The sequence below is a fragment of the Juglans microcarpa x Juglans regia genome, chromosome 8S (assembly GCF_004785595.1).
Source record: "Juglans microcarpa x Juglans regia isolate MS1-56 chromosome 8S, Jm3101_v1.0, whole genome shotgun sequence".
In the NCBI taxonomy this organism is placed as follows: Eukaryota; Viridiplantae; Streptophyta; class Magnoliopsida; order Fagales; family Juglandaceae; genus Juglans; species Juglans microcarpa x Juglans regia.
The window spans coordinates 9,415,063-9,441,141 of record NC_054609.1 but is presented as its reverse complement, the minus strand read 5'-3'; the positions used below and the strand labels follow the sequence as shown (position 1 = coordinate 9,441,141).

At 36.6% G+C, this 26,079-nt stretch overlaps 1 protein-coding gene across 1 annotated transcript; it reads left to right on the top strand.

Moving 5' to 3' along the window:
• Positions 1–6,030: 6,030 nt before the first annotated feature.
• On the top strand, positions 6,031–6,330 carry LOC121244209 (CLAVATA3/ESR (CLE)-related protein 27-like). The gene has a single exon (XM_041142232.1). It carries the CDS (start codon positions 6,031–6,033, stop codon positions 6,328–6,330), a length of 300 nt encoding a protein of 99 aa, XP_040998166.1.
• Positions 6,331–26,079: the final 19,749 nt, after the last annotated feature.

Genomic DNA, 26,079 nt, shown 5'->3' with positions numbered 1-26,079 from the left:
TACCATGTAACACTAATGTATAATAACATTTTATACTAATGTATTGTGTATAAACACAAATATATAAATTTATAATAATATGTAATACTAATATATACCAGTAATGTAATAATAATCAATGTATAATAACATGTAATATTAATGTATAAATATTAACATATAATATTAATGTATAATAATATTAATTTGTATAATGATTTTTTTTTAAATTTTGATTATGTTCTAATAAAATTGAAATTGAAAAACTAATTTCGAAAAAAAATTGAAATCTGGAGAAATAAATCCGATTAGGGAAAGTTTAAATTGAAATTTCAAATTAAAAAAAAAAAGGCTCAAATTCGATTTCGTTTGGACAAATAAGAGTCAGAGTGTAATCGGAAGATATGCGAGTTCGAGCATTCACATTGGTATATGTATCTGCATATGTAAAGTCATATTTATATAATATAATTTTAAATTTCTCTACATTAAATTATGCATATCTAAATATTTACATAACAATAAACAATAACTATGCAAGTTTGGAGATCTACTATTCATTTCACAAAATATATTTTACTAATTCTTTCTCTCTCCTCCCACTCTCTCTCTCCAACCGCCAACGGAATTATTTTCATCTCACTTCTCCATCACTTCTCTCCTCTCACTCTCTCTCTTCGAACGTATTGGTTGCTAAAATTTAGACAAAAAATTAATAATAATAAAATTACAAACTTTATAAAAAAATATAATAATAAAATAATTTTTTTATTTTTATTTTACTTGAATGAGTAAGTATACAAGGGTGATTTTGAAAATGAATGTGAATGCTCTTAAGGGTATGTGTGGATGTTAAAGTGAGTTGAGTTAAGTTGAGTTGTGATGATAAAATATTATTAGAATATTATTTTTTAATATTATTATTATTTTGAAATTTGAAGAAGTTGAATTATTTATTATATTTTGTATTGAGATTTGAAAAAATTATAATGATAAATTGAGTTGAGTTAAGATAAGTTTGATAACTAATCGAAACCTTAGAGGTCGAATCCGACCTAGGACATGGTGGTCAGTCGGAGTCAAGGTAGGGCAGACATGGTGCTCAGCCCTAGTTTGGTACCAAACTCTTCGTTGTTAACTTCGTCCACTCGTTTTTACATTGAATTGACAAAGCCTTGAACGGTAAATTTCAGGGACATTGATTTGACAATTATAATTGCTGTCCCATGTACAATCCTCAGACCACTTGTTTGCACAAACTCATGTATACACGCGTGTATTCTCACAAAGAGACGTGCTATATATAAATCTATAAATTTCCATTTATAAATTAATATAATTTTAAATAATACATAGATCTATTTTATAATTAAATTTACTTTACATGACTTTATGCTTTAGCAGAGAGATGTATTCATAGAGTATGAGAACTTATGCTGTGTTATATATAATATCCATGAATTGTCTATGAACGGTATTACGGTAATGCTGTTAATGCCCACCTATTTTTTTAGTTGATAAGTACTACAAGCTATATAAAATTTTATAAAAATAAATTTATAAATTGATTTGATTTTATCTAATCTGTAAGATCTATTTTATAATAAAATTAATTTTATAATCTATTATATCATATCAAATTATATCAATTTGTGAATGAATAATATTAGATACAGTTATGAGTTTTGCAAGCGACGTGCACTACTATTAAAAAATTAATTTTTTTTCTTATATAAATTTTATATTTATTTATTTTTTCAAAAAAAATACGCGTGCTTGCCTACTTTACTATTATAAATATCATTCAATTTTTTCCTACAACCTCTTATGATGGGCCAAGAGGAAGTAACCAAGAAATTTCACGTCAAAACAAACCAAACGAGAGTAAAAGTCAAATAATTAAATTTACTTGTTTTCATCGGTTTGAATCTTTTAGATATATAATAATTTAACACCATAACGAAGTAGTGATTTAAATTGTAATTTATCTTTTTTATTGATTTAAATTTTTGAGATAAATATTTATTTAATAAGGAGAACTCTCTGATAAGTCAGTCAATCAAACCAAAACAAATCATTATTAGGAATGAAATCTCTGCTAAACAACGATTGTTGTTGGCAATAAAAGGCAAGAATTACAACACCATATTAAAACATTGATAATAGATGATTAGTAGTGCTAGATATAGTTTTAAGGTGTGCAAGACTCGATTATTTTTCTTTTTATAAAAAATAATTTTTAATGTGAGTTTTTTTTTCATATAAAGTGTGTAAGGTTAGCGTTTGCTCGTTTTAAAATTATAAATATTATTTTTCTAGAGATATAAATGTTAAAGAAATAATAAAAAAGTATTTGATTAGAGCAGAAAAAATTAAAGAAAGTGACGTAGTAATTAGTGTTTTGAAAATGTGGACGATTATAACACACTTATGCTTTATACAACATAAAAATTTTCCTAAACTTTATAAATTTATCTAATTAAAAATATTCAAAAGCAATGTAAAAATTAAAAAAAAAAAAAAAAAGAAAAAAGTAGTAAATACTGAAGTCTCCAAAGGGCGGCCCCACCATTGCGGTGCTGCTCATGCTGCTTTTCTCCCCATGTTTTGTTTGTAAATTCGAATGGACAGACAAATTAGTCCCACCAAATCGTATGGAGTAAATGGAAAAAAGAAAAGCAAAGAAAATCTGGAACTTTGTTTTGTTTTTTTTTTTTTTTTTTTGTAGTAAATCATGCATTCTCAACTCAAAAAATTGAGGAAAAATAATCAGTTTTTTCTTTAATATATTCTCAAATACTTGTTAATTGAACTTGGCCTGTTGATATATGTCGTTTTACCAATGAATATCATTATGTTGTTTTTCTATAGATAATTAAGTGGTATTAGTTATGAGTAATGCTAGATAGAGTATACAAGTCCCGCATATTTTTTTTAAGAAAAAGTGAAGTCCACTTTTAAAATAATTTTTTTTATATGAGTCTCATGTTTACTTATTTTTTTCAAAGAGATTGAGTGTGCAGGACTTAGAGCATGCACATCCGAATGAGTAAATTTTTTCCTAAAATTTAGCTAAAAATCATCTTTCTTTAAAATTTTCTTTAAATTTTACTCATTTTTTCAAAACATCCTACATCTCACTTCTTATTCTTTCTCTATTCTATTAAAATAATTTTTTTCTATTCTTTTTTTATTATTATTTTTCTCTCACTTCCCTTTATATTCTATTAAAATATAAGTTTAGAATAAAAAATATAAAGAATAAAATCAAATCTTATTTTAGGGAATGGGATGTAGCTCCCATTTTTCCACTTTTCACCTAAAATTTGGCTAATAATTGGTTATAGGGAATGGGTTGTTGGTGCTCTTACATATTCTAGAATTGCAAATATCATTTCTCATTTGTCATAAATCAATTGTCAGACAATAATATATCTATAATTTATTATTTTGGAGTATTAAGACATAATTAGAATAATTAGAATTACCTTTTCTTAACAAATTAAAATTTTGAGGCAAAAGCTTATTTAACATGATATCAAAGCAGAGATCCTGAGTTCAATGAATATTATTAGGTGCTCCAAAACTACGAATGACATAGTACTCTAATTCTATTACTATATATCATGCATGTAATTAAAAATACTTATGTAAGAACAAATCTTAATTGATATTACATTGCATGATAAAATGAGAGGATCATGTATCCATTGTTTAGAGTATCGGATAATTATTATGAATTCAAATATTGACTCTATACTTTATTCCTTATAACACTTTGATTTTGTCGACCTACCCGAGCCTCCTCGACAAGCTCTCATGCATGCATGATTTGTCCTGTAGGCATGTTAATGATATGCATTAATATCATTCTTTAACATAGAAAGTAATATGATTTACATATCTAGCAATAACAACATAATATATCACATGAATTTTTTACACTTGCGTATGGACCTAAACATGCATGCAAATATTGTAACCTTGATGATCACTTTAAAGATTCAATTATTCCAAATGAACGTGTGAATTCAAGATTGCGAGATTCCTTCACATTGAGTTGGATAGTTTCATTGCAAAAGTTGTAGCAGTTGGAGGGAATTTTGATCCAATTTATAGGAAAAGATGTTCGTGATATTGCTGTCGATGATACTTGATCACATGTTTGCATTTAGAGAGAGCTCATGCTCATGGAGCCATGAGCTTCTCTAAAAGCCTTCCTTAAAACTCTAATCAAAATTCAAGAATAAATCGAGCTCGTAATACTGCAGATAATTAGTTTTAAGAGTAATGTTAGATACAGTTATGATTCGAGAAGCACTTTTAACATTCCGAATAAAGAATCATTAAACGTGACTTTATTTTTCTTAATAGCATTTGATGAATAGAGGTTTTTTTAAATTATACCATAGAATCATAATCTTTTAGATCGTGTGAATTCTACGTAAATATTTAATATTATATTTATTATTCTCTGAATTAGATAATTCAACTTGAATAAAAAATTGAAGAGATCAGTATATGCAAGCGGGGAATAGATTCTAGAAAATCAAAATCTGGTTGGAGACACAATTGAAGTTTCTCAAGAAACTGATCACAGTCACAGGACATGAGCATCAAACTTGGAAACCCTAGACATATATATCTATACATTCATCGTACGGATTTGAATCATGAACACGTTAATTCCTTGTAACGAACATCAACACAACATATATATATATATATATAGATATATAAATATTGCAAGGTTTGTCAAACACCGTGGCGAGATTCCCGGCCGGCCTCCCTACCCTCCCTTCTCCTCCAGGGCCAACATCCTCTGTTTTCCCTCTCCTGTCTTCGTCTTTGTTTATTCTCAACTAGTACGTTGCAGCTAATCCCGCACATGCATGCCCCTGCCGGACTGCAGCTAGCTAGCTAGCTTCTGGGTAATTTTGACCTTTTACACTGCATGGTCGTCCCCAGCCTTTGCGATCTGTACTGTATCAAATCATTTGGAATCATGTGAATAGAAAAAGTTTACCCACAAGTGATATGTGTACGTATCGTTTTACCCACAATATTATAAGTATGAGGTATTTACCCCATTTTATTATTTTTCTTTATTTTTAATTTGAAATTCAAAATGTTAGTAACTGACGTATCAGCACGTATAATTATGTACATAAAATTAAATTATGGATAGCATCTTTTAAAGTTTAATGAATAATGTTACTATATCTTATAATTTATATCATTCACTTTATTCATTGATAAATTTAAAAAATATGTATTTAAAATAAAATGATGTTTGAAAGCATAAAAAGAAAAAAAAAATCTTAAATTTTTTCTTATTATTTTATGTTTATATTTTTAATTTTTTTAACAAGTCACGTATGAGATGTTAATAGGATAAAATAAGTGATATAAATTAGGTAGATAGTAACATTATTTAAGGTTTTTATATGAATGCATTTGAATGAGAAGAGCCACGTGGCATTGTCCTTTCCCCCACCAACTGCTAAACCGTGTCACCGACGTGCAGAAATTTCAAATGCAGCAGCAGCAATGTAGCATCAGCAGCAGCAGCTTGGAAAAGTAAATAGGAGGTCAAATTACGATAATCGTGTCTATTTGTTCAATTCCATACAAAATCAATATAAAAAAATATATAAACAAAAGTGAGCCGAGTAGCATTTTCATGCTCTGTTTTTAGCACGTAAACTGCAACTTTGTCCATTGTATGTAATCACGTGGGCCACTGTGGGGACATGAGGCTCCATCTTCTCATGCCCTCTCCCCCATCTGCCCATAATAGCCGTCAATTCTTTTGCCCATGAGTCATATCCTAGAGAGAGAGAGAGAGAGAGAGAGAGAGAGAGAGAGAGAGAGAGAGGGTCTGCTTGCTTGTTTTGTCAACAACATTGCAGCAAGCAAGCAAGCTAACTAGCTGGCTAAGGAGGTTTCCTTTTAATAAGTAGAGCTTGTGTTTTGAGCTGAGTTGAAGTAAAGGCCATTTTTTTTTTATAGCTTTTATATATGCATGTGGGTCTTCGATCTCTGCAGGCAATGTCTTTTTCTGGCAGCAGGAGAGTCTTGTTTTCTACTACTCTGCTGGCGCTGTTGATTATCTCGGTGTTGCAGATTTGGGTCTGGTGCGAATACTCATGCCAAGCCGGGGCAATTCGGATTCTCCCAGGAAATGGAATAGCAAAGGTCATGAAGGTGGGCGGCAGCCATGGCGGCGGAATGGTTAAGAAGAGCAGCAAGGAGGATCTGGTTAGAAAGCATTTCAATGGCAGAACTGACAACCGATTCGAGGAGAACAAACGTAAAGTACCCAGTTGCCCAGATCCTCTCCACAACTAGCAGAATTTATATTTATTTTTCGTTTCAATTTGTGATGCATGAATCTGATCCAAAATACCCTCGTTTTTCTCATCATTTTTTGGTCTGGTATTTTGATGGTAATTATTCCTAGTTCATGGGGGAAAACCGGGTGTATTTTGGAATTTTAATCTCTTTCTTTCCAATGGAAGATCCAAGAAAATGAACGTTTAATTATGATCATGTTGTGTACAGCTTCTGAAAGTTTGATTTTACAGTCACTAAAATGGCCATTTCAATGGCGCTTTCTATTTCTAGAATCTCTGTTTGTCCTTTGATGAGAAACTCTTTTGGGGTTTGCTTTGCTCTTGAGAACACATGGTGATTGGCAGAAAAGAAAATCAATCAGGAGCAGATCAGATTCATATCTTTTCATGACTGCAGTAATATACGTACAAATACTTTTCCTTTTCTTTTCCTCCATCACCCAGTTGTTGTTGCTGTCTTTGACAATTATTGTTTACCAGCCTATAAATGAATATCTAGCTAGGTTGCTTGTAATTAGTAATGAATATTCTGAATTTATTGTATGTTCATTCTCATATTCATACTTTTGGTATCTCTTTAAGTGCTGGAGTTTGATGCATTAGGTGAAGAGTATATAGAGCACTTCCAATAGATTTTCATCCTATCCTTCAAAATACATCACTAAAACTCTATTTTTCTATTTTATATATTGATTTTTATAATATAACATCTATCAGCTTATCTATTTTTTTCTTTTATATCATTTAAATATTATACTTTTTAATATATTTTATTCATTTTAAATAAAGTAAAAAGTTGAAAATAGATAAATAAATGAATAAAGAGTAAAAATTAGAGAGAGAAATGAATTAAATATTTATACAAGTGTGAATAATGTTCCATAGATGTAGAGATGATATTGTAGCAAATTAGATATTAGTTATAAAATACATAATCCATTGCATAGACTATATCGAGCTAGTTCATTCAAATTTTACAAAAACATGGGTTTTACATAACCCATTCATGGGAATGCTCTATTCATTTTAGATTTTGTCATCTTCAATTACACATATCGCAAGTATTTTTATAGAGTAATATTAGATAAAGTCTTAAAGTGTGCAAGTTCCGCACACTCTATTAAATAAAGTAGGTTTTACTATTATTTTTTTTTTCATGTGAGTGTCAGATTTACCTATTTTTTAAAGAGAGAGTATACGGAACTTTCATATCCTATGACAAATATTATTTTTTATTTTCATATGTTTACCACTTAAATAAACAGCTCCTTAAAATATACCAAATAAATAGGTGTAATTAGAAATGACATAATTTAAGATGATAAAAAGCATGGAGAAATTCAGTTTGATTACACATGTTATTCACCTATTTTGCAAAAGATTAACTATATCTCTTTAAAATCTAACAAAACTAATAGAAAACAGCCCACATGCACACAATACAGTAACACTGCCTTCGAATCAGTGGACTTAAATAGTAAGTAATGTTTAACCAAAAATATTATAAATAGTAAGTTGCGTTGACTCATCATAATAACAGATCTTGTATTAAGAATATGGACCAACTAGCTAAAGTTTGTACATATTTTATTGGATTAGACAACACTCAAACACATGGAGCCTATCTTTCTTAACACACAACTCAAAACAAAATATGGTATACAAAAAGTAATGAGGTTAACATTGTTGTTTCTAGCGACGAGTAGATGACTTTTAGGCCTCGTTTGTTTTCATAACCATTCTCGTCTCATCTCATCTTATTTTATCCCAGTATTACAATTTTTCTAAATTTTTATACAAAATAAAATAAACAATTCAACTTTTTCAAGTCCCAAAACAAAAATAATATTAAAAAAATATATTCTAATAATATTTTATTCAATTTTTAACTTTTAACTCATCTTATCTCATATGAGAAAACGAACGAGACCATAGGGTCGGTTAGCATGGTTTCTCTAGTGAGGAACTGATGACTTTCTGACTCTCGGGTCATACTGGAAAATACGAAGAATCCATTTATTTTCATTTCTTATTTGCACACAATTCTGCCATTGTTGTTATAATAGGATTGTTGTTGGGATAATGCAACATCTCTACTTTTGCCATTATTAAAACATATGATTTGCTTAAGGGAAAAAAAGGGGAATCTAAGAAAGTCAAGACACATGAATAGTTTTCGATTTAGGATTATAAAAAGGTTGAAGTACTACTAGACATGAATGTTAGATGGACTTTAGTCTTTGTACGTTTTAGCAATCTTGGAAACTTTACAGGATAGAGTTATTTAATTGCATTCTCTAGCTAGCAAACCATTTTTGTCTCTTTATGGGGGGAAAAAAGGTGAAAACAAAACAGCATTGAGTGGAGACATAAAAAGAAGAAAAGGGGGTTTGAATTCATGGAGAGCTTGATGATTTAGCAGTAGGGATAAGTGTTTGATATTTTTCCCATTTTTTTTTTTTTTTTTTTTTTGGTGTTTTGTTGTTTGTAGTTTTGGAGTCTCGAATTGTGGTTGTTTATATGAACTTAGGAACAAAAGCAGCGAAACCAATGGGAGAAAACGCCACGTATTGTGCGGCGACGAAGATGTTTGCAGAAGCTCTCTGCCAGTGATTTTGTAGCCCCGGTTGTTTGTCTGCAAGTGTTTTGGATTGGGAATCAAATTGACTCCCTTTCCCATCTTCACCTTAATTCATGAAAACTCCAAAATATTGAAAAATATTCTAAATTTTATATTCTCAAGGAAAATGCTAATATGACTTTTAAATGTGTTTACTTATATATTTTAATTTTAATTTTTTCTTACATATAGTTAAAGAAGTGACTATTAGTAAATTTATATATTTTTAAAAATTTTTTTTAATGGTTAAAGATATTTAAAAAATACTTAAAAAATAAAAAAAAATTATTTGCACTGGTGTGCATATTTGGGATACACATTTAGTGTGTGCCCTAGCATTGTCCTATTCTCAATTATATTTGTTGACGAGATACATTTCAAATTGATTCTTCTATCAACTAATTAAATGGTAATTGTGTAAGATGTGCCACATTATTGAGTATGACTGTGGATGGTGTTGGGTTTGTAGAGCATGGTTTTAATGGTGTGTCGGCCCAATTTGATGACCCGACTCGATAAGAATGCATTATGATTGTTTGGAGGAAATTTCAAGGAGGCTTGACACTGTTTGCAATCGAGAAAATGCCATGCATAAAGTTTGCTAGTCACTAGCTCGATAGGTCGCTTGAGCGAAACTCGGGCAAGGAGTTCACTCGAGGCAAGCTCGACACTCCGCTCTAATAAATAATGTAGAAAAGTAAAAATTAGAGTTTCCAATATATGACACTATAAATATGTACTTAATAAACATTTTAGTACTCCCCGAATGTTTTGAACATTGAGATTTCACCTCAAAGTACATTTTGTGATTCCTCAATATAATAAAATCATCTGCAGCTCTGTAGATGTAAGCACATTGCTGAACCATGTTAATTTTGTGTTGTGTGATTGATTTACTTGTTTGCTTTCACTTGTTTGTCATCGCCACTATGTTTTTCACAACAAATCGATGGTAATATTTATGATGAAAAAAAGTATTACTCTATTTGTTGGAAAATATAGTTCTTTATCATTGATTCCATCTTTATTAGTTATATTAATTGATATAACATATTTTAAGTTAATTTTTATTTGCATACTTACATACTTCGACATAAAAATGAACTTATACTACACCAAATCAATGATACGTCTAAGATGAAGAGTAGCATCACTTGAAAATATTACCATTCCCCTTCCTTCTTCCTCTCTTATCTTTCTTTGGATGGTCAGATGGTTGTACTTGTTGCTTAGATATAATTTAAATAGGTAAATGTAATATTGGATCCTATTTTATAAGACTGTATATATAGTTACTCTTTCAGCCACATTGATATGTAAGTTACATAGAATGGGAAAAAGGATAAGGACTGCTTTCATCTTTGTCTATTTTGCATTGCTGGCTATATCTTTCTATTTATAAATGAGGCACGTGGGTTGGTGGGCTGGGCTAGGCCAGGCTGTGGTACAAGCATCGGATTGCCTTCCAATGTGGAAGGTCTGCAGTGGAGTTGTAGGCAGCCATACTTATCAAAACAGCTGTACTAATTAATGTCTACACTTGTTTAATTAAATTTTTCAAAAAAGGTAGTCGGATTTTGAGTACCATGGTCGTCCTTCTCCTTGACAAAATGATTGGAGGATACACAGAGGAGGAACCGAATTCACAGGAGAAAAGTCAAAAGAATTTATTATTTATTTAATGAATAATGTTATACACAGCTTTAAAATGAACGTAGATTATGCTGTTATGTAGTTTGGACAATATCTTCACCTTCAGTTCCTAATGGAAGAAGGCTACCAAATAAAATATTTTAATCTTATTAACGGATAAAAGAGTACAATTCAAGAGAAATTAATTAATTTAAGAGAATATCAAACGTATTGAATAGATTTTATGTAATTGATCATATTTGATTTTTCATAACTCTCTTTTTCCTTGTTCTTTTATTTTTATCCGGTTATTTGGGATTATTTATTTATTTATTTATTGAATTTCACAATTTACGAAGCCTAGTTATCGAAAAGGTACTTGTTGTGTATAAAGAATTAAGGGCAAGGATAAGGTGAAGAATCAAGCTCAAAGATAAGACAAGTTGATTCAATATAAAATGAAAGTGTTTCATAAACTAAGTGTGACTCAATCACTACAAAAGAAAAAAGAGACTTCTATAAAAAAAAAAAAGAAATCTCCTTAAATTTGGACAATTACGCATGATGACTTCTCTAAACTCCCCTCTCCAGAAGAAAGCCATAATCTTTAACCTCTAGATCTTCAAAAAATTTCTCTATTATATTGAGAGATATGCAAGGTTATGAGAGACTATATAATCACCAACATAGTAGATTTTGCCTAAAACAACTTGTGGACGTAGGCCTTTACGCCGAATCACGTAAATCCGTATCTCTCACTTTATTTATTATTTATTTATTGCTTATTCTTATGGATGTACGTAGGAGCACCGTATCGACGCCCAAACCACAATGTGGGCATTCTGACTGCACCAGTGTGGCCCAAATCACCTCTATGGGCCAGGGATGACTCTATCTTCCTTCCTGGCCCATTGTGCAAATTTACTCCATTAACATTTGTCACTGCATTTGGGATTGACTTTTATCTATATCGGAAATAGGAGAAGGATGATTCCCCGGTGTAAGGGGATTTTCCCCTCACTCATAAACCCATTGGATGCTCAGCCAAGAGTAATGGGCTTCGCCCCGATACCCGACCCCAGGGCTCAAACTTGTCCACGAAATAACTCACCTGCAAGGAAAAGTAAACAATGATGGCTGATGGGATGAACAGGCCTAACGTTGCTCGGCTTCACCTTGCTCATGGGGACTCGTACAAGGCAGAAAGGGAAAGACGGATAACCTTTGATCTTCTAATATGGAAACATCGACGGACCACTGAAGATACCAGCAGAATAAAGCAAATTGGAAAACCACGCCGCATTAATGACACTACAATCCGAGCAACACGCCATATTAATACCACCGTCATAGAGGCACGCCGCATTTAAAGGATTGGGACATGGGCACCACAGGGGTAGGCACGATCTCCCCCCCAAACTCCAAGTATAAATAGCAAATTCCATATACGGAAACGCTCTCTAGTCTATAAACTCTCTCATTATTTACAAACTTCTAAAATACTCTATTGACTTTGGCATCGAAGACTCCCCGACCCTAAGGCCACCCTCTCCAAGCTGCTTTCTTCTTTGTCTTTGTATACCCATCTTTGAAGACCTGAGTTGTTGGAACCTGGCTCAAAGACATACAAAACATGACATTAACAGTGGCGCCATCTTTGGGATCTTTATAGATCTTACGTGTACTTTGTATGCTTGCGACAATCTGTTCCAGACAACTCAAAAGCTCACCAATAGTACTGACGAACATGGAAGCTCACCAACAAGGAAGCAAAGCTACCAGAATTAGAGGAGGAGGCACTGCGGAAAGGAGGCAAGAACGTACCTAGGAAGGGGTGCCTCCGAGTGGAGGGGAGAACGGATATGCCTTAAGATGAATGACTGCATCTTACCACCGCCGCCCGTCTGTGTCCCAGCAGAAGGTGAAATCCGAGATGAACAGAGACTTAGAAAGGTGGAACCAAACGAGTCGTTGGAGTTTGTTCCCTTAAACTCGAATCGACCAGAAGCCATTGTAAGGATTGGTAGCAAGATGACACTTGAGGTGTGGAATGCCATGTAACAACTCCTCGCTGAACACCAGGACGTATTCTCCTGGAGCCATGAGGACATGTCCTAAATAGTCCCATAAATTATATAGTACAACCTTAGCGTGGACCCAATGGCCAAAGGGGTGAGGCAAAAATGCTGAAGTGTCAGTGCAGAAATGAACGTCGCCATAACTGAGGAAGTGGACTGCTTGTTAGCCATCAGATTCATTTGATAACCCCATTATCTAGAATGGCTATCCAACGTGGTATTAGTGAAAAAACTAAGTGGCAAATGAAGAATGTGTGTCGACTTTACCGACCTCAACAAAGCCTATCGGAAAGACAGCTTCGCACTTCCCCGCATCGATTTGATAGTCGACTCCATGGTGGGCCATCGTATGCTCAGTTTCATGGACGCCTACTCTGGGTATAACCAGATTCGCATGAACTTGGAGGACGAGGAGAAAACCTCTTTCTTCCCCTGCTGAGGCCTATATTGTTACACAAAATTGCCTTTTGGGCTGAAGAATGCGAGGGCCATCTACCAGTGGTTGGTCAACTGTATGTTTAAAATTCAGGTGGGAAGAAATATGGAAGTCTACGTGGATGGCTTGTTGGTTAAGAGTGGGACTCCGGAACAACACTTGGACGATTTGAGTGAGACTTTTGCAATACTGAGGTAGTACCAGATGAAGTTGAACTTGACAAAGTGCGCCTTTGGTGTCAGATTAGGAAAGTTTCTGAGATTCATGGTGTCAGAACGTAGAATCGAAGCCAATCCCGAAAAGGTGGAGGTCATCCTCAACATGGCCCTACCCCGAAGCATAAACGAGGTGCAAAGATTGGTTGGGCGAGTGGCGGCTCTCAAAAGGTTCATGTCAAGATCCATTGACAAGTGGCTGCCTTTTTTCAAGGTCCTGTGAAAGGCACAGATATGAGATAGCGAGTGCGACCTGGCGTTTGAGGTGCTCAAGAAGTACCTCACAAGCCCATCTCTCCTCAGTCAACCCAGCTGTGGGGAAACACTGACCCTGTACTTATAGGTCTCCCCCCCGGCAGTCTCTTTAGCTTTAGTGCGCGAAGAAGATGGAGTCCATAGGCCGGTCAACTACACCAGCCGAACATATCATAGGGTTGAAGCCAGATACCCTCACATAGAGCAACTCGCCTTTGCGTTGGTGGTAACCACAAGTAAGCTATGCCTGTACTTCCAAGCTCATCCAGTAAGGGTCCTCACAGAGACCCCTCTGAAAAAGATCCTACAAAGGCCGGACGCTTCGAGCCGGCTCATGAACTGGGCAGTAGAGCTGAGTGAGTTTGACATTGACTATGCACCGTAGAATACTATCAAGGGGCAGGTGCGGGCGGACTTCGTGGCTAAGTTTACAGGTTTCCCGGCAGAGAGCAAATATGCACCTCCTGTAAAGCCCTGGCAAGTTTTTGTGGATGGTTCGTCTTGCCGGGCTAGAGGGGGAGTAAGGGTGCATATCGTTACGTTTGAAGGAGAGGAGGAGTACAATTACGCCATCAAGTTGGCATTCAACACCATGAACAACCAGGCGGAGTATGGAGCATTGCTTTCAAGACTGGTGGTAGCAAGGTCTTTGTGTGCCGTAGAAATTGAAGTGCGAGCCGATTCGTAGGTGGTGGTCAATCAAGTACGAGGGGAATTCGCCGTGAAGAGCAAAACATCAAAAAAATACTTGGCACTAGTAGAAGCCGAGTGCCCTCACTTCAAGTACTTCCAGATTCAACAGGTGTCGAGGGCATAAAACTAGAAAGCCAACAAGCTTGCGCGCGCGGCATCCGGGCAAGAAGACTCCCCCTGCCAGAGCAGGTGGTGATCCAAACCGTCGAAGTACCTGCCATAGGAATCAAGGTGATGGAGATACAGCCCGGAATCTCAGATTGGGTGAAGGACATCCTCAAGTACTTGGACGCCAAAGAGGTGCCCGATGACAGGCAAGAAGCCAGAAAGATTAGGAACCAAGTGGCACTCTACACTTTGATTGAGGGAATTCTATACTGAAGGGGCTACTCGACGCCTTTCTTGAAGTGCATCTCTCCTGAAGAAGTCCAGTATGTGTTGGCAGAAATACACAAAGGGATCTGCAATAGTCACTCAGTAGGTAATGTGCTAGCCAGAAAGGTGATGAGGGCAGGATATTACTGGCCTTATGCCTTGCGAGATGCCTAGGACTATGCGCGGAAATGCCAGAAGTGCCAAGAGTACACCAAAGTGGCCCACTGCCCGCTGGAAGAATTGACGTCGATCACCTCACCTTGGCCCTTCGCCTAGTAGAAAATTGACCTGGTCGGTCCACTCCCTCCTTTCAAGGGAGGAGTAAAATTCGTGGTAGTAGCTGTGGATTCCTTCACCAAGTAGGTTGAAGCCGAGGCCCTAGCAACCATCACGGTGAACAACATCAAGCGGTTTCTATGGAAGGTGGTGGTTTGTAGGTTCGACATCCCATGCACTATCATATCGAACAATGGGAGACAGTTTGATTCTAATCACTACCGTAACTAGGGCCTGGAGCTGGGGATCGAGTTCTAGTACTCTTCTCCGGCTCACCCCCAATCTAACAGGCAGGTGGAGGGAACCAACAAGACGTTAATTAGAATGCTAAAAAAATGACTTGACGATAGGAAGGGCGCGTGGGAAAAGGAACTTCCCGGTGTCTTGTGGGCCTATCGGGTCACAATAAAGACACTAACATGGAAACTCCTTTCACCTTCACTTACAGCCACGAGGCGATGCCGCCAGTAGAAATCAGGATCCCTACCAAAAGAGTTCAGCACTTCGAGGAAAACTCCAATGACAAACGGCTAGAAAAATAATTTGATTTGTTGGAAGAAGTCAGACTTGAGGCAGAGGTAAGGATCATTGCCAACAAAAGGAGGGTCGAACGATGTTTGTAACACCGCACTTAATTAACTCTTGATTAACACTTAAGTACTCTAGATTAGGCTTTTAATTATGGGTTAATCACTTTTATTAAGGTTGATAGTGAGATTAGCATTAATGTTGGTACTTAGTGTTAATGAGTTAAGGATTAGAGAGGTAAGCCCATAGTAATTTTGGTGAGGCTTTTTAGGACCCAAGTACATTCATGGGCCTAGCCCAAGAAAAATCTTGAACCAAGCCCTTAGAAAATCAAGACTAGTCTTGGCCCAAGTATAGGAAAGCATAAGGCTTTGGTGTAAATTGGATCCTTGGCCCTTTTCAAGCTCATATGGCCCAAAGCCATGTTTGGACTCATTTTATCATTCAAAGACCAAATACTCAATACACCATACCATTAGTTTCCTTAAGCCCAAATCACACTCAAAGTACCCAAGTTAAGTTTTAAAAATTGGCTAAGGCCATTAACCATCATACTTGATGTTAGTGCACTTTAAGCTATGTTTTGAAGCTTAATCATGCTTAATCTTTTCTTAAATTTTGTAATTCAATTTTTTTTGAATTAATACTCTCTTAAACCGTGATTAGACATGTTAATAACTTAGTTAAACCATTCCACATGTCATTAAGAAAAATGACATAACAAGCCCAAACCATGCTTTAATCAGTTTTGTGCATTGCCCTTTGTAATGCTTGGACTGTTTTGCTCTTGGGTCCAACATTTTTGTGGTTTATCCTCAAGGGTAATTTGGTCCTTAAATACCTTATGAAATCCTCCAAAACTCAGTTTGAGCCTTGGACGAAATTGGTTGCATAAAGAACCAAACCGGGTGCACCTTGGTCTAGTTTGTGTAGGAACCATTTGGATTGAATTTGAACCAGCATCCTGCCATGGTTTGCACCACCCACCACCACCCCACGCCACCTCCTTCTCCACCAAATCACCAAGAAGTCTCATGACCATCATGAAGGATTTTGACTCATTTTTGCTGCCCAAAAAGATCCAAAACCGAATTGATTTTCTGCCACCACAAAACCACCTTCATCCACCTATTTTCAAGGGTGATTTGAGGGATCTTCTGTCATCCAAATGATGCTCCAAGACTTGGATTTATCTACAGAACCCTTTCAGCTACTGTGGAGAGGAAATGATGGTGGTTTGGGGCACTATTTCATTCTGCAGAAGTGACCTAAGCTCATGCAAGCAAATCTGGAAATTTTCTAGATTTGAGCACCTCCAACTTCACCCAATCACCAAGCACCCAAGCCAACGTCCCTCACCCCTTGACCACCTATAAATACTTCCTTCCTATTCTCATTTCACCTATACCATAGCTTCAAGCATCATCTTGAGCCTTGAGAGCATTTCCCCCTCTTAGAGATCAAAAGAGTGCAAACTGAGTGAGTTTTGGTGAGTTTTTTAGTGTTCTTGTGTAAGGTAGTCTAGAGTGCTTGGAAGGCCACGAAATTTGTAAGTTTTCTTCCTTTTGATCTTAGCTAACATTTCAAGTTTTGTTTCCAAGTTTTGGTATGAAATTTAGTTGAGCTTTGAGAAGGTTATGATGCTTAATGCAAAACCGGGTCAATTAAAGGAAGGTTTGAATGATTAAATGTTTTTAATTGGAAATTTAGCTATGGCATGTCCTAAGCATGATTTTATATGATCTATCATTATCCTAACATCATTATGGAAGGTTAAATTTGTGATTAAAAGCATGTCATGATAGGTTTTAAATCTATCTTGTTTTGATCATCAAGCATGAATCGGTTTTAAGCATATTGGTGATTAATGATTTCTTAGATTTGATTAAGTGTTGGGATAAACTTTATTACTCAATAATTAGACTTCATAATGTCCCTAAAGATGTTAGTGATCATTAATAATTAAAGAAAATCTCATATGCATCCATTCATAGGGATCGATAGTTGAAATACAGATAGGCATAAACTAAGATGCATGCCATGAGTTGGGACTAATTGGACAAGTTCCACTTTGAATTTTGGAAATATAAGGGCATGGATGGTTTTAGAATGCCAAAAATATAAAGTCCATGACATTTGGTTAAATTTGGAGTTCGTTTGCAATAAGTGAAAATTTAGGGCCTAAATAACAATTTTTCAAAGTCTAGGGGTATTTTTTGTAAATACCCAATTTTTTTTGAAGCCTTTGATTTTGAACCTATCCATAAGAGTATTAACCCTAACTTAGAATACACACGATTTATGTAGCTACGATGCTAATTTTGAATTTTTTCGAAAGCTTGTAAGTTGGCCTCTAACTTACACATTGATAAATTTCTTATGAATTATTGATAAATGCTTCATTTATTCTTTAATTATCATTTTGAACATAAATTATCATGTTATATGACACATCGAGTGCATACTTACATAACATATGGCATTTTCACCATTTTTACATATTACATTTATAAGTGTCATTTTTGCATGAAATTTACTATATATGTACATGTAAAAAAAAATTTTTTAAGCATAACATGAAAATCATTTTGTCAAGACCTCAAAGGCCAGGATGGGAAATTATCCTGGTGAAACTTCTCTGTCCACTCTGGAGTGTTTAATAATGGAGTGGTAACCCCTGGATTGACAAAGAATAGTTAACAGGCTTCGAATGGGTTCTTTTTAAAGAACGCCAGAACGAAGTCAACATGTTAAGACACCTAACATTGGCAGGTGTACACGTTATGAATTTTATGATGTTATGTTATATTTACCAATGCATTGAGAATGAGTCTATAGATAACGTAGTTTCAGCATAAGTTATACTACGGTCACCCAAAGGTAGTCACAGTGCATATGAGGAACTGTGACATTATCACACGTTATGTTATTAATTAAGATAATGATGTAAGTCTATGATGATGAAAGTTTATGATGAAATTTTTATGAAAAAGTTATGTCTTTTCAAAAATGATGATGAAATTATTTATTGAGTAAAAACCCGTGTCTCCATAGTTTTAAAAAATGTTGAGGATTCTGGATGAGAGACATGTATACTGATTTTCTACATCTCATGTATTGCATATTTATCATTTTCCATAATTGATTTATCTTTGTGTCAGTTAGTTGTTTAACTTACTGAGATTTTGAGTGAATCTCACCTTTTTATGGGGCCACTATCATTCCACTCAGAAAAATAGAAGTTATATCAGGAATCGACCAGGACAAGATTAATGGAGCACTGGATTCGCATGATTGAGGAGGAGTCGGATTTGGAGAGAAAGCTGGACTTAATTTTGATGTTCATAGCTCAAATCCTTTATGCTTTAGATCGCATTAAGAGAATGTTGTGACTTTGTATATAAGTCTATGCTACTTTAGTATTTCGAACATGATGATTATCTAATGAAGTTGAGATGTTTTAGTTATTCTAGCATATTTTTCACCTTAACCTTTTATTTCTGCTGCGATTATTGCATACTACTAGTTGCATACTAGGATGAATTGCATATTAACTGTCATGAACGGGGGTATGTAACATTTGTTACATGTCCCGACGCTCTAAGTCTCCGTTCCATCTCAAGTGGGGATTGGGGATGTCACAATGTTTCAACAAACGAGTGCGCTCGATAGCATTTAAAGTAGGAGACATCGTACTCAAAGAAACAGAAACAACAACGCGACAAGGGAAAACTGGGCCCTAATGGGAAGACCCCTACGTGGTCACCGCCACCAATCGCCTAGGCTCCTACAGACTCTAGAACTCCTAAGGAAACGAGCTACCACACCACTGGAATATTGAACACCTATAAAAATTTTATTGCCAAAGCTAGCTTAATTATTGTAAATTTACATTTTTATGCATGCACTACAAATCCTAATAGAAGAGGTGTTGTGTTTCAATGTTGAGTTTCAGGAACATAACAGAATCTTCATCAACGTAATCTTTATCAACAAAGTCTTCATTGACTGTTAACCTCCTCGTGGGAGACTAAAGGGACAAGTCACGCTAGAGACTGCTTTGTTTCTCTTGCAAAGGAGTGTGGGCCGGCCCTCGGCCACCAGAAGAAAAAATTTTACCTTCCTCGTGAGCATCAACAGGAGGGAGCAGGTCCAATTACAGATTGCCTGAACAACGTATCTCCCGCGGGGCCAAAAGGGTTGGTTGAGCCAAAAGCCACCTTGTCCCTCCCGCGACGAAGAGTGGGTCTAGCCCCGAGAATACTCGAAAAACTAACCCCGACCTCCGCCACGACGAAGTGTGGGATCAGCGCCAGTCTGACCCAAAATTACCCTTTCCTGCGATGTCAATGGGCGGGAGCAGGTCTAGTCCTAAACAGCCCAAACAGCCTATCTCCCCACAAAGGATGATAGGTGAGCATGAGACTCAACCTCCTCATTTGGGAGAGTGGGATAAGACCCCTCGACGGCCTAAAAAACTTACCCGGACCCCCATCGAGGTGAAGGAGTAGATCAGCCACATTATTGTCCGAATTACCTCTCTCGCAAGATACCATAAGGAAAGGTAGGCCTAAAGGTTGCCTTATCCCTCCTACGGCGGAGTGTGGTTCAGTCTTCAATTACCCGAATGGAAAGACTTACCTTCCTCGTAAGTGTCAACTGACGGGAGTGGGTTCAGTAACAGATTACCCTAACAACCCACCTCCCTACGGACCTAGGAGACGGGTCGAGCTAGAGGCCGCCTTGTCTCCTCGGGATGGATAGAGGGACCAGTCTCACGGCTATCCAAATAACTTACCCCGACCTCCGCTAAGACGAAGAGTGGGTTTAGTGCCAACCTGACCCAAAACTTACCATTCCCAGCAGTGTCAACAGGAGGAGCGGGTCCAGTAACAGACTGCTCGAACAACCTACCTCCCGTGGGGAACAAAGGGACGAGTTGAGCTAGAGGTCGCCTTGTCCCTTTCGTGATGGAAAGCGGGTCTAGCCCCGAGGTTGCATGAATACTTACCCTAACCCCATTGCAACGAAGGGGCGGACTAGCCACATCACAGTCCGAATTACCTCCTTGGGGGTGCAAAGGGGTGGTTTGGCTTGAGGCATTCCGAGTCACCCCTCCTCGATGGAGTGCGGGTAGTCCTCAGCTACTCGAAGAAGAACACTTACCTTCCTCGTAAGCTTCAACAAGCGGGAGCGGGTCCAGTTACAGACTGCCCAAACAATCTACTTCCCCAAGGGCCAAAGAGACTGGTCAAGCCAGAGGCCACCTTGTCTCCCCGCGACGGAGAGCGGGATCAGTCCCTGACTACCCGAATAACTTACCTCGACCTCCGCTATCCTTCACTACGATGTCAACAGGGGGAACGACTCTAGTAACAGACTACCTGAACAATCTACCTCTCACAGGAAACAAAGAGACGGGTTAAGCAAAAGGCCGCTTTGTCCCTCCCATAATGAAGAGTGGGACTAGCCCCGAGGTTGCTCGGACACTTACCTCGACCCCGATCGCGATGAAGGAGTGGACCAACCATATCGTTGTCCAAATTGCCTCCTCGAGGGGCAGAGGGGCGACTTGGCATGAGACATTTCGACCCTTCCCCAATGGAGTGCGGGTTGAGTCATTCGACCGCCCGAATGCTACACCAAGAAATGTGGACATAAACAACATGCTAAAAAGTAGCAAGCACATCCCGTCATAGGCCAAAGGGCCCAGGTTTACGAAGTCCTAACAACTACGAAGCTAAGAATAAAGTTATGATAACTTGCTTATTTTTCAGTGAGTAATTACATACACAATGTCAACGGGCGGGAGCGGATCCAGTTTAAACTATCTAAACAACCTACATCCCTGCGGACCAAGGGGATGGGTCTAGCCAGAGGCCGCCTTGTCTCCCTGTGGCGTAGAGCGACACCAACCTCACGGCTACCCGAATAACCTACTCCGGTCCCCATTGCAGCAAAGAGCAGCACAGATTATTTAATTCGACTCCACGGCCACGGTGCTACTCAGAGGGACATAGAGGCGGGTTAGCAAAAAGCTTCTCAACCTCTCCCCCCCTGAGGAGGCAACCAAAGTTTCCCTAATGAGGCTTAACTCTTAGGGGGGATTTCCATCCCCTCCAAGCCGATGACAACAAACGAGGGCCGACATACGCTGATGACATTTCTTTCTTTTTTTAGTTACATATCAAAATAAAGCACAACAACACAAAATGGAAGAATTGAAGGACTAGACGAGGGTAAAGCGCATCCGAGAGATCGACGTTAAAAAAAAAAGAATAAAAAAGAAAGGGGAGACCCCGAAAGTGAATGGGTACAAAAGATAAACAGAAAGCAAAAAGGATAATGTTGTTCACATCATGCAGTGACAAGTTACGACATGAAGCACTAAGCTTACAAAGGACAAGTTACAACATGAAACGACAAGTTACAACAAGAAGCCGTAAGCTTACAATGAACAAATTAAAATGTGGAGCGACAAGTGAGAACATGAAGCCGCAAGCTTACAAAGGACAAGTTGCAACTTGAAGCAAAAAGTTACAAGCTTACAATGGCATACATCATAAGTCAACTAGATACAATTGAAAGTAATGGAGGCACAAGCAAATCGAAACCTGATCAGATCATATTACCAGTAGAAGTAGCAGATAGGGATCTTTATCATTATGACGTGCTGGTAACGCCAAAGGTTACCTCGAAGAAAATCAATAAAGGATGTAATGAGGCAGCTAATTAGGCCTTACGGTGACAACAACCACTAAGACACTACCAAGAGTCACCCACTTGCTATGGAGAGGTGCGAGAAATTTTTGGAGGGGGTGAAGACAGGAGGGCGATATGATGATAGGAAGGTAATTTTGGAGCTTAAGACGAAGCGTCGTGTGCTCAAGTGTGCGAAAATGGAGGCTGAAGGCGAGGTTGAGCTTTGGAGGAGAAGGTTTGGAATTGAAACCTCGAACAACAGAGAAAAGCAAGACTCATCAGAGGAGCCAGTCGAATTGCAGCTCAGGAGAATCAATCATTAGCGGGCGAGATTACGTCTGGCAGGGTTACCCCTAAGGGCTACCTTGATGTCTCTTTTCCATGCCCTCCCTCCTCAGTACCTTCCAATTCCTCCCCTCTATTCAAATCCCAAATCCATCTCACTCTCACTGGACTCAACAAGATCAAATTATTCTCAGCACTATCTTATCCTCTCTCTCTAAAAATCTTCTTACTTAAGTAGTTGAACTTCATACCTCTCGGGATGTCTGGCTCACACTAGAAAAAATGTTTTACTCCACCTCCTTTGCTCGCAGCACAAGATTTCAATTTTCTACATGCAAGATAGGATCTCTCTCCATTATTGACTACTTCACAAAAGTAAAACAATTAGCTGATATGTTATCTGCCATAAGCCAACCCCTTAGTGACCGCTCAATTCTGAAGAGAGGAGAAAAATGCTATTTTAATTTATTTTTAGTTCTTTCATGAAGAACTAAATCTTGGGTAAAGCCTAGGGTGAAGTTGATCGGTGAAAATACTTTGACTTTATTTCAATTCATAGATTAAGCTTTATTGTTTTAACATTCTACGATTCAATTCTCTATTTGTTTTTGATATTATAAGTTTAAGACAATTACATTAAATCTTGCTATGGTTTGATTTTGTTGAGGTATAGGATATGAATATATGATTGTGACTTAAACAAGCTTTTCATGTCATTGATATGATCTCTTGCTACATTATTGTTTGAAAACATAGTGTTGTCTTTAGATCTGATATTTATTTTTATATATGAAAATTGTGGCTTGTAAATGGAGAATAGATTCTAGAATTAAATTTGAGAAAGTAAATAAATATAACGCCGTATTTTTCAAATAGGAATTTGGTACTATAATTTTTAATTATGTATATAGTTTAGATTGAAAAAGTCAGAGTATTGAATCCGGTTGATGGAAGCCCAAGGCTTTACTTGTCTTTTTATCCATACCCTAATCTCATTTTAATTACATACTTTAGACAGAATTTTAGATTCTTGTCATATTATAATTTGATCTTTTCTTTCAAGCTTGAGTCCTGCTGTGTTTCTACCGACTCCATGTGAATTGACACCTTGAACTATACTATAACATCACGTACTAGTTTGGGCGTAATCAGGAAGCTTGGGCAATGAGATGAGGTAAGAATTTTGTGATAATAGTAAAATTTTTTGTCAATAGTAGTGAAATTATTTGAATTAAGATGTTTCATTGAGTTTTGGGGAAAGAGAGAAAGAAAGTTGAATAAAAATATTATAAAGTTCAAATATTGATAAAATATAATTTTTGTTTTGAAATTTGAAAAAAATATTATTTTGTGTTTTGTTTGGAAGTTTGAGAAAGTTGTAACGATTGTGCCATGATTATATAAAAAAGTTAAAGACATCAAATTGACAAGTATTTGTGTCTGAGTGACATTTTAGAAAGAAATTATGAGAAATTGTTTAGATGAAAAGAGATGAGATGGAATCATCTCACTTCCTAAACAAGTTGTTAGTGTCAATGCATACCGTCACCTTGGTCTCTAAGCTGATTATCATGGCTGCCACCATTTTAGTCAATTAACTTCTAAGGGATCTTCATCTAGCGAGACAATGAATTTTGCACCTTTTATTAACTCATCACTCACGTTATTGTTATTGAAAATTATGTACATAAATTTTGCACCCTCGCATCCCAGCAGTGTGGTAGTCAAATATAAAGATTTTCGAAATTTTTTTTGTACTTCTTTGAGTTTTGCAATTGTGTATGCCTCTTGAAATTGCTTCTCAAGAAGATAGTGATTGATGCATGAAATGTGGGTGTTAAATAAACTGAAGTCAGCAAGAGCTTCATTCTCTACCTTCCTCTGAAGAGCTGAATCATATTGGTCTACAAACTGCTTCAATGTTTTCTTGGAGTTAACGTAGTCATCGAAGAATGCATTCATGCCTTCACTCCGTTGTGTAGTTGACATTCCAGCCTAAAATGTGTATTAAATGTACGTCAGCACCCAAAACACCTATCACTATGTAATGATCGCAACCATGCCTTCACATGAAGATGATACATATCAAGTAAATTGAACCAACTCTCTTAGATCTCCTTCTCACTTAAAGAGTTATATATACATTTCTGTAAACTACTCTTGATCTACTTATATTGAGAATGTGATCCAAACCTCTCAGGAAGTTTTTTTATAATGTGCCATAAGCAGAAACAATGACTAAAAGTAGGAAACACCCTCGCAATTGCAAGCTGCATTGCCTCGTCTTGGCCTGTAATAATTGCATTTAGTGCTTGGTTGTTCATACACTTCAACAATGATTCAAAACAACCAATCAAAAGTTTATGTATCCTCATTGGATATCAATCTACACTCAAATAGGATTAACTGACCATAATGGCTGACACCCACAAATGGTGCAAAAGGCATCTTATAGGCATTTGTCAGGTATGTTGTGACAAATATAATCACATCCTCAAACAATTTATACACAACTCTACTTCGAGCATCTGTCCAAAATACATTCTTTAACCTCAAGTCATTGTCCACATCCATCTCATAATTAAATTCTATATTTTTTATGCATTTCTTTCAACTAATGATGAAGAGCTTCAACATCTCCAATCCCGAGGTGAAGTTGTCGTGCTTTGTTGATATAGCTTCAACACTCATTCTTCTCAAATGACACATTCTCGTACCCCCATTTCAACAACTAGAGACTTGAGATTCTTTGTATTCCTGCCTCATCATTTATTTCAAGCATGTTAGCCACATGAGCATCTATCTTCTTAAGTATTTGAAATGTCATGTCTTTCTAGAACTACAAACATGCAGGTGGTCCAATAATACACAAGACATGGTAAAGCAGCATTCATCGTTTAAAATTGCATTAAACCTAGACCATTTTTTTTTTTTAAAAAAAAAAGAGCTGAGGTCACATGTAAAATAATGAACCCTTCCCACTTTTATTAAAAAAAATTTCACTTATGACGGAGGAATACCAAGGAACAAAGTCTCTGAGAGCTTAATCCCTTCGGTATCAAAAAATCCCCAACAAACCCAACAAACAATCCCTCAAACCCAAAAAACCAATCAACATCTAAGGAAATGAATGCCAACTTTATCCATACGAATAATTCCCCGAATAGGGCCTTGAACGAAAGTATCATCACCAAAATCTGAATTGACCCCTCGCGTCCCCTGCTTAGCTACAAAGTCAACCACCATATTTGCTTCTCTAAAAATATGGTGAAATTGAACATTGAGCTCCTCAACAATAGTTTTAATTTCCTCCCAAAAATCCCAAAGAAGCTAATATTTGTACACACCCGACCATGACCATTGAATCAAACTCTACCAATACATCCCTCAAACCCAAGTGCCTGCACAACCGAAGCCCATCAATGAGAGCTCTACACTCAGCGATGGTATTAGTAGCATGACCATATGAATGAGCAAAACCAGCCACTACTCCGCCTTGAAAGTTCCGAATAATACCACCTCCACCTGAATTTCCCGAGTTATCGCAAGATCTTCCATCTACATTCAACTTCACCCTCCCTCTCTCCGGTGGTCACCTTGCAATTAACTTAATTTTCCTTATAACAATAGGAATAATTGGGCAAGCTAA

What these genes read in the sequence shown, in the direction of transcription:
- LOC121244209 (XM_041142232.1), top strand. Translation starts at nt 6,031, where the DNA reads ATGTCTTTTTCTGGCAGCAGGAGAGTCTTGTTTTCTACTACTCTGCTG.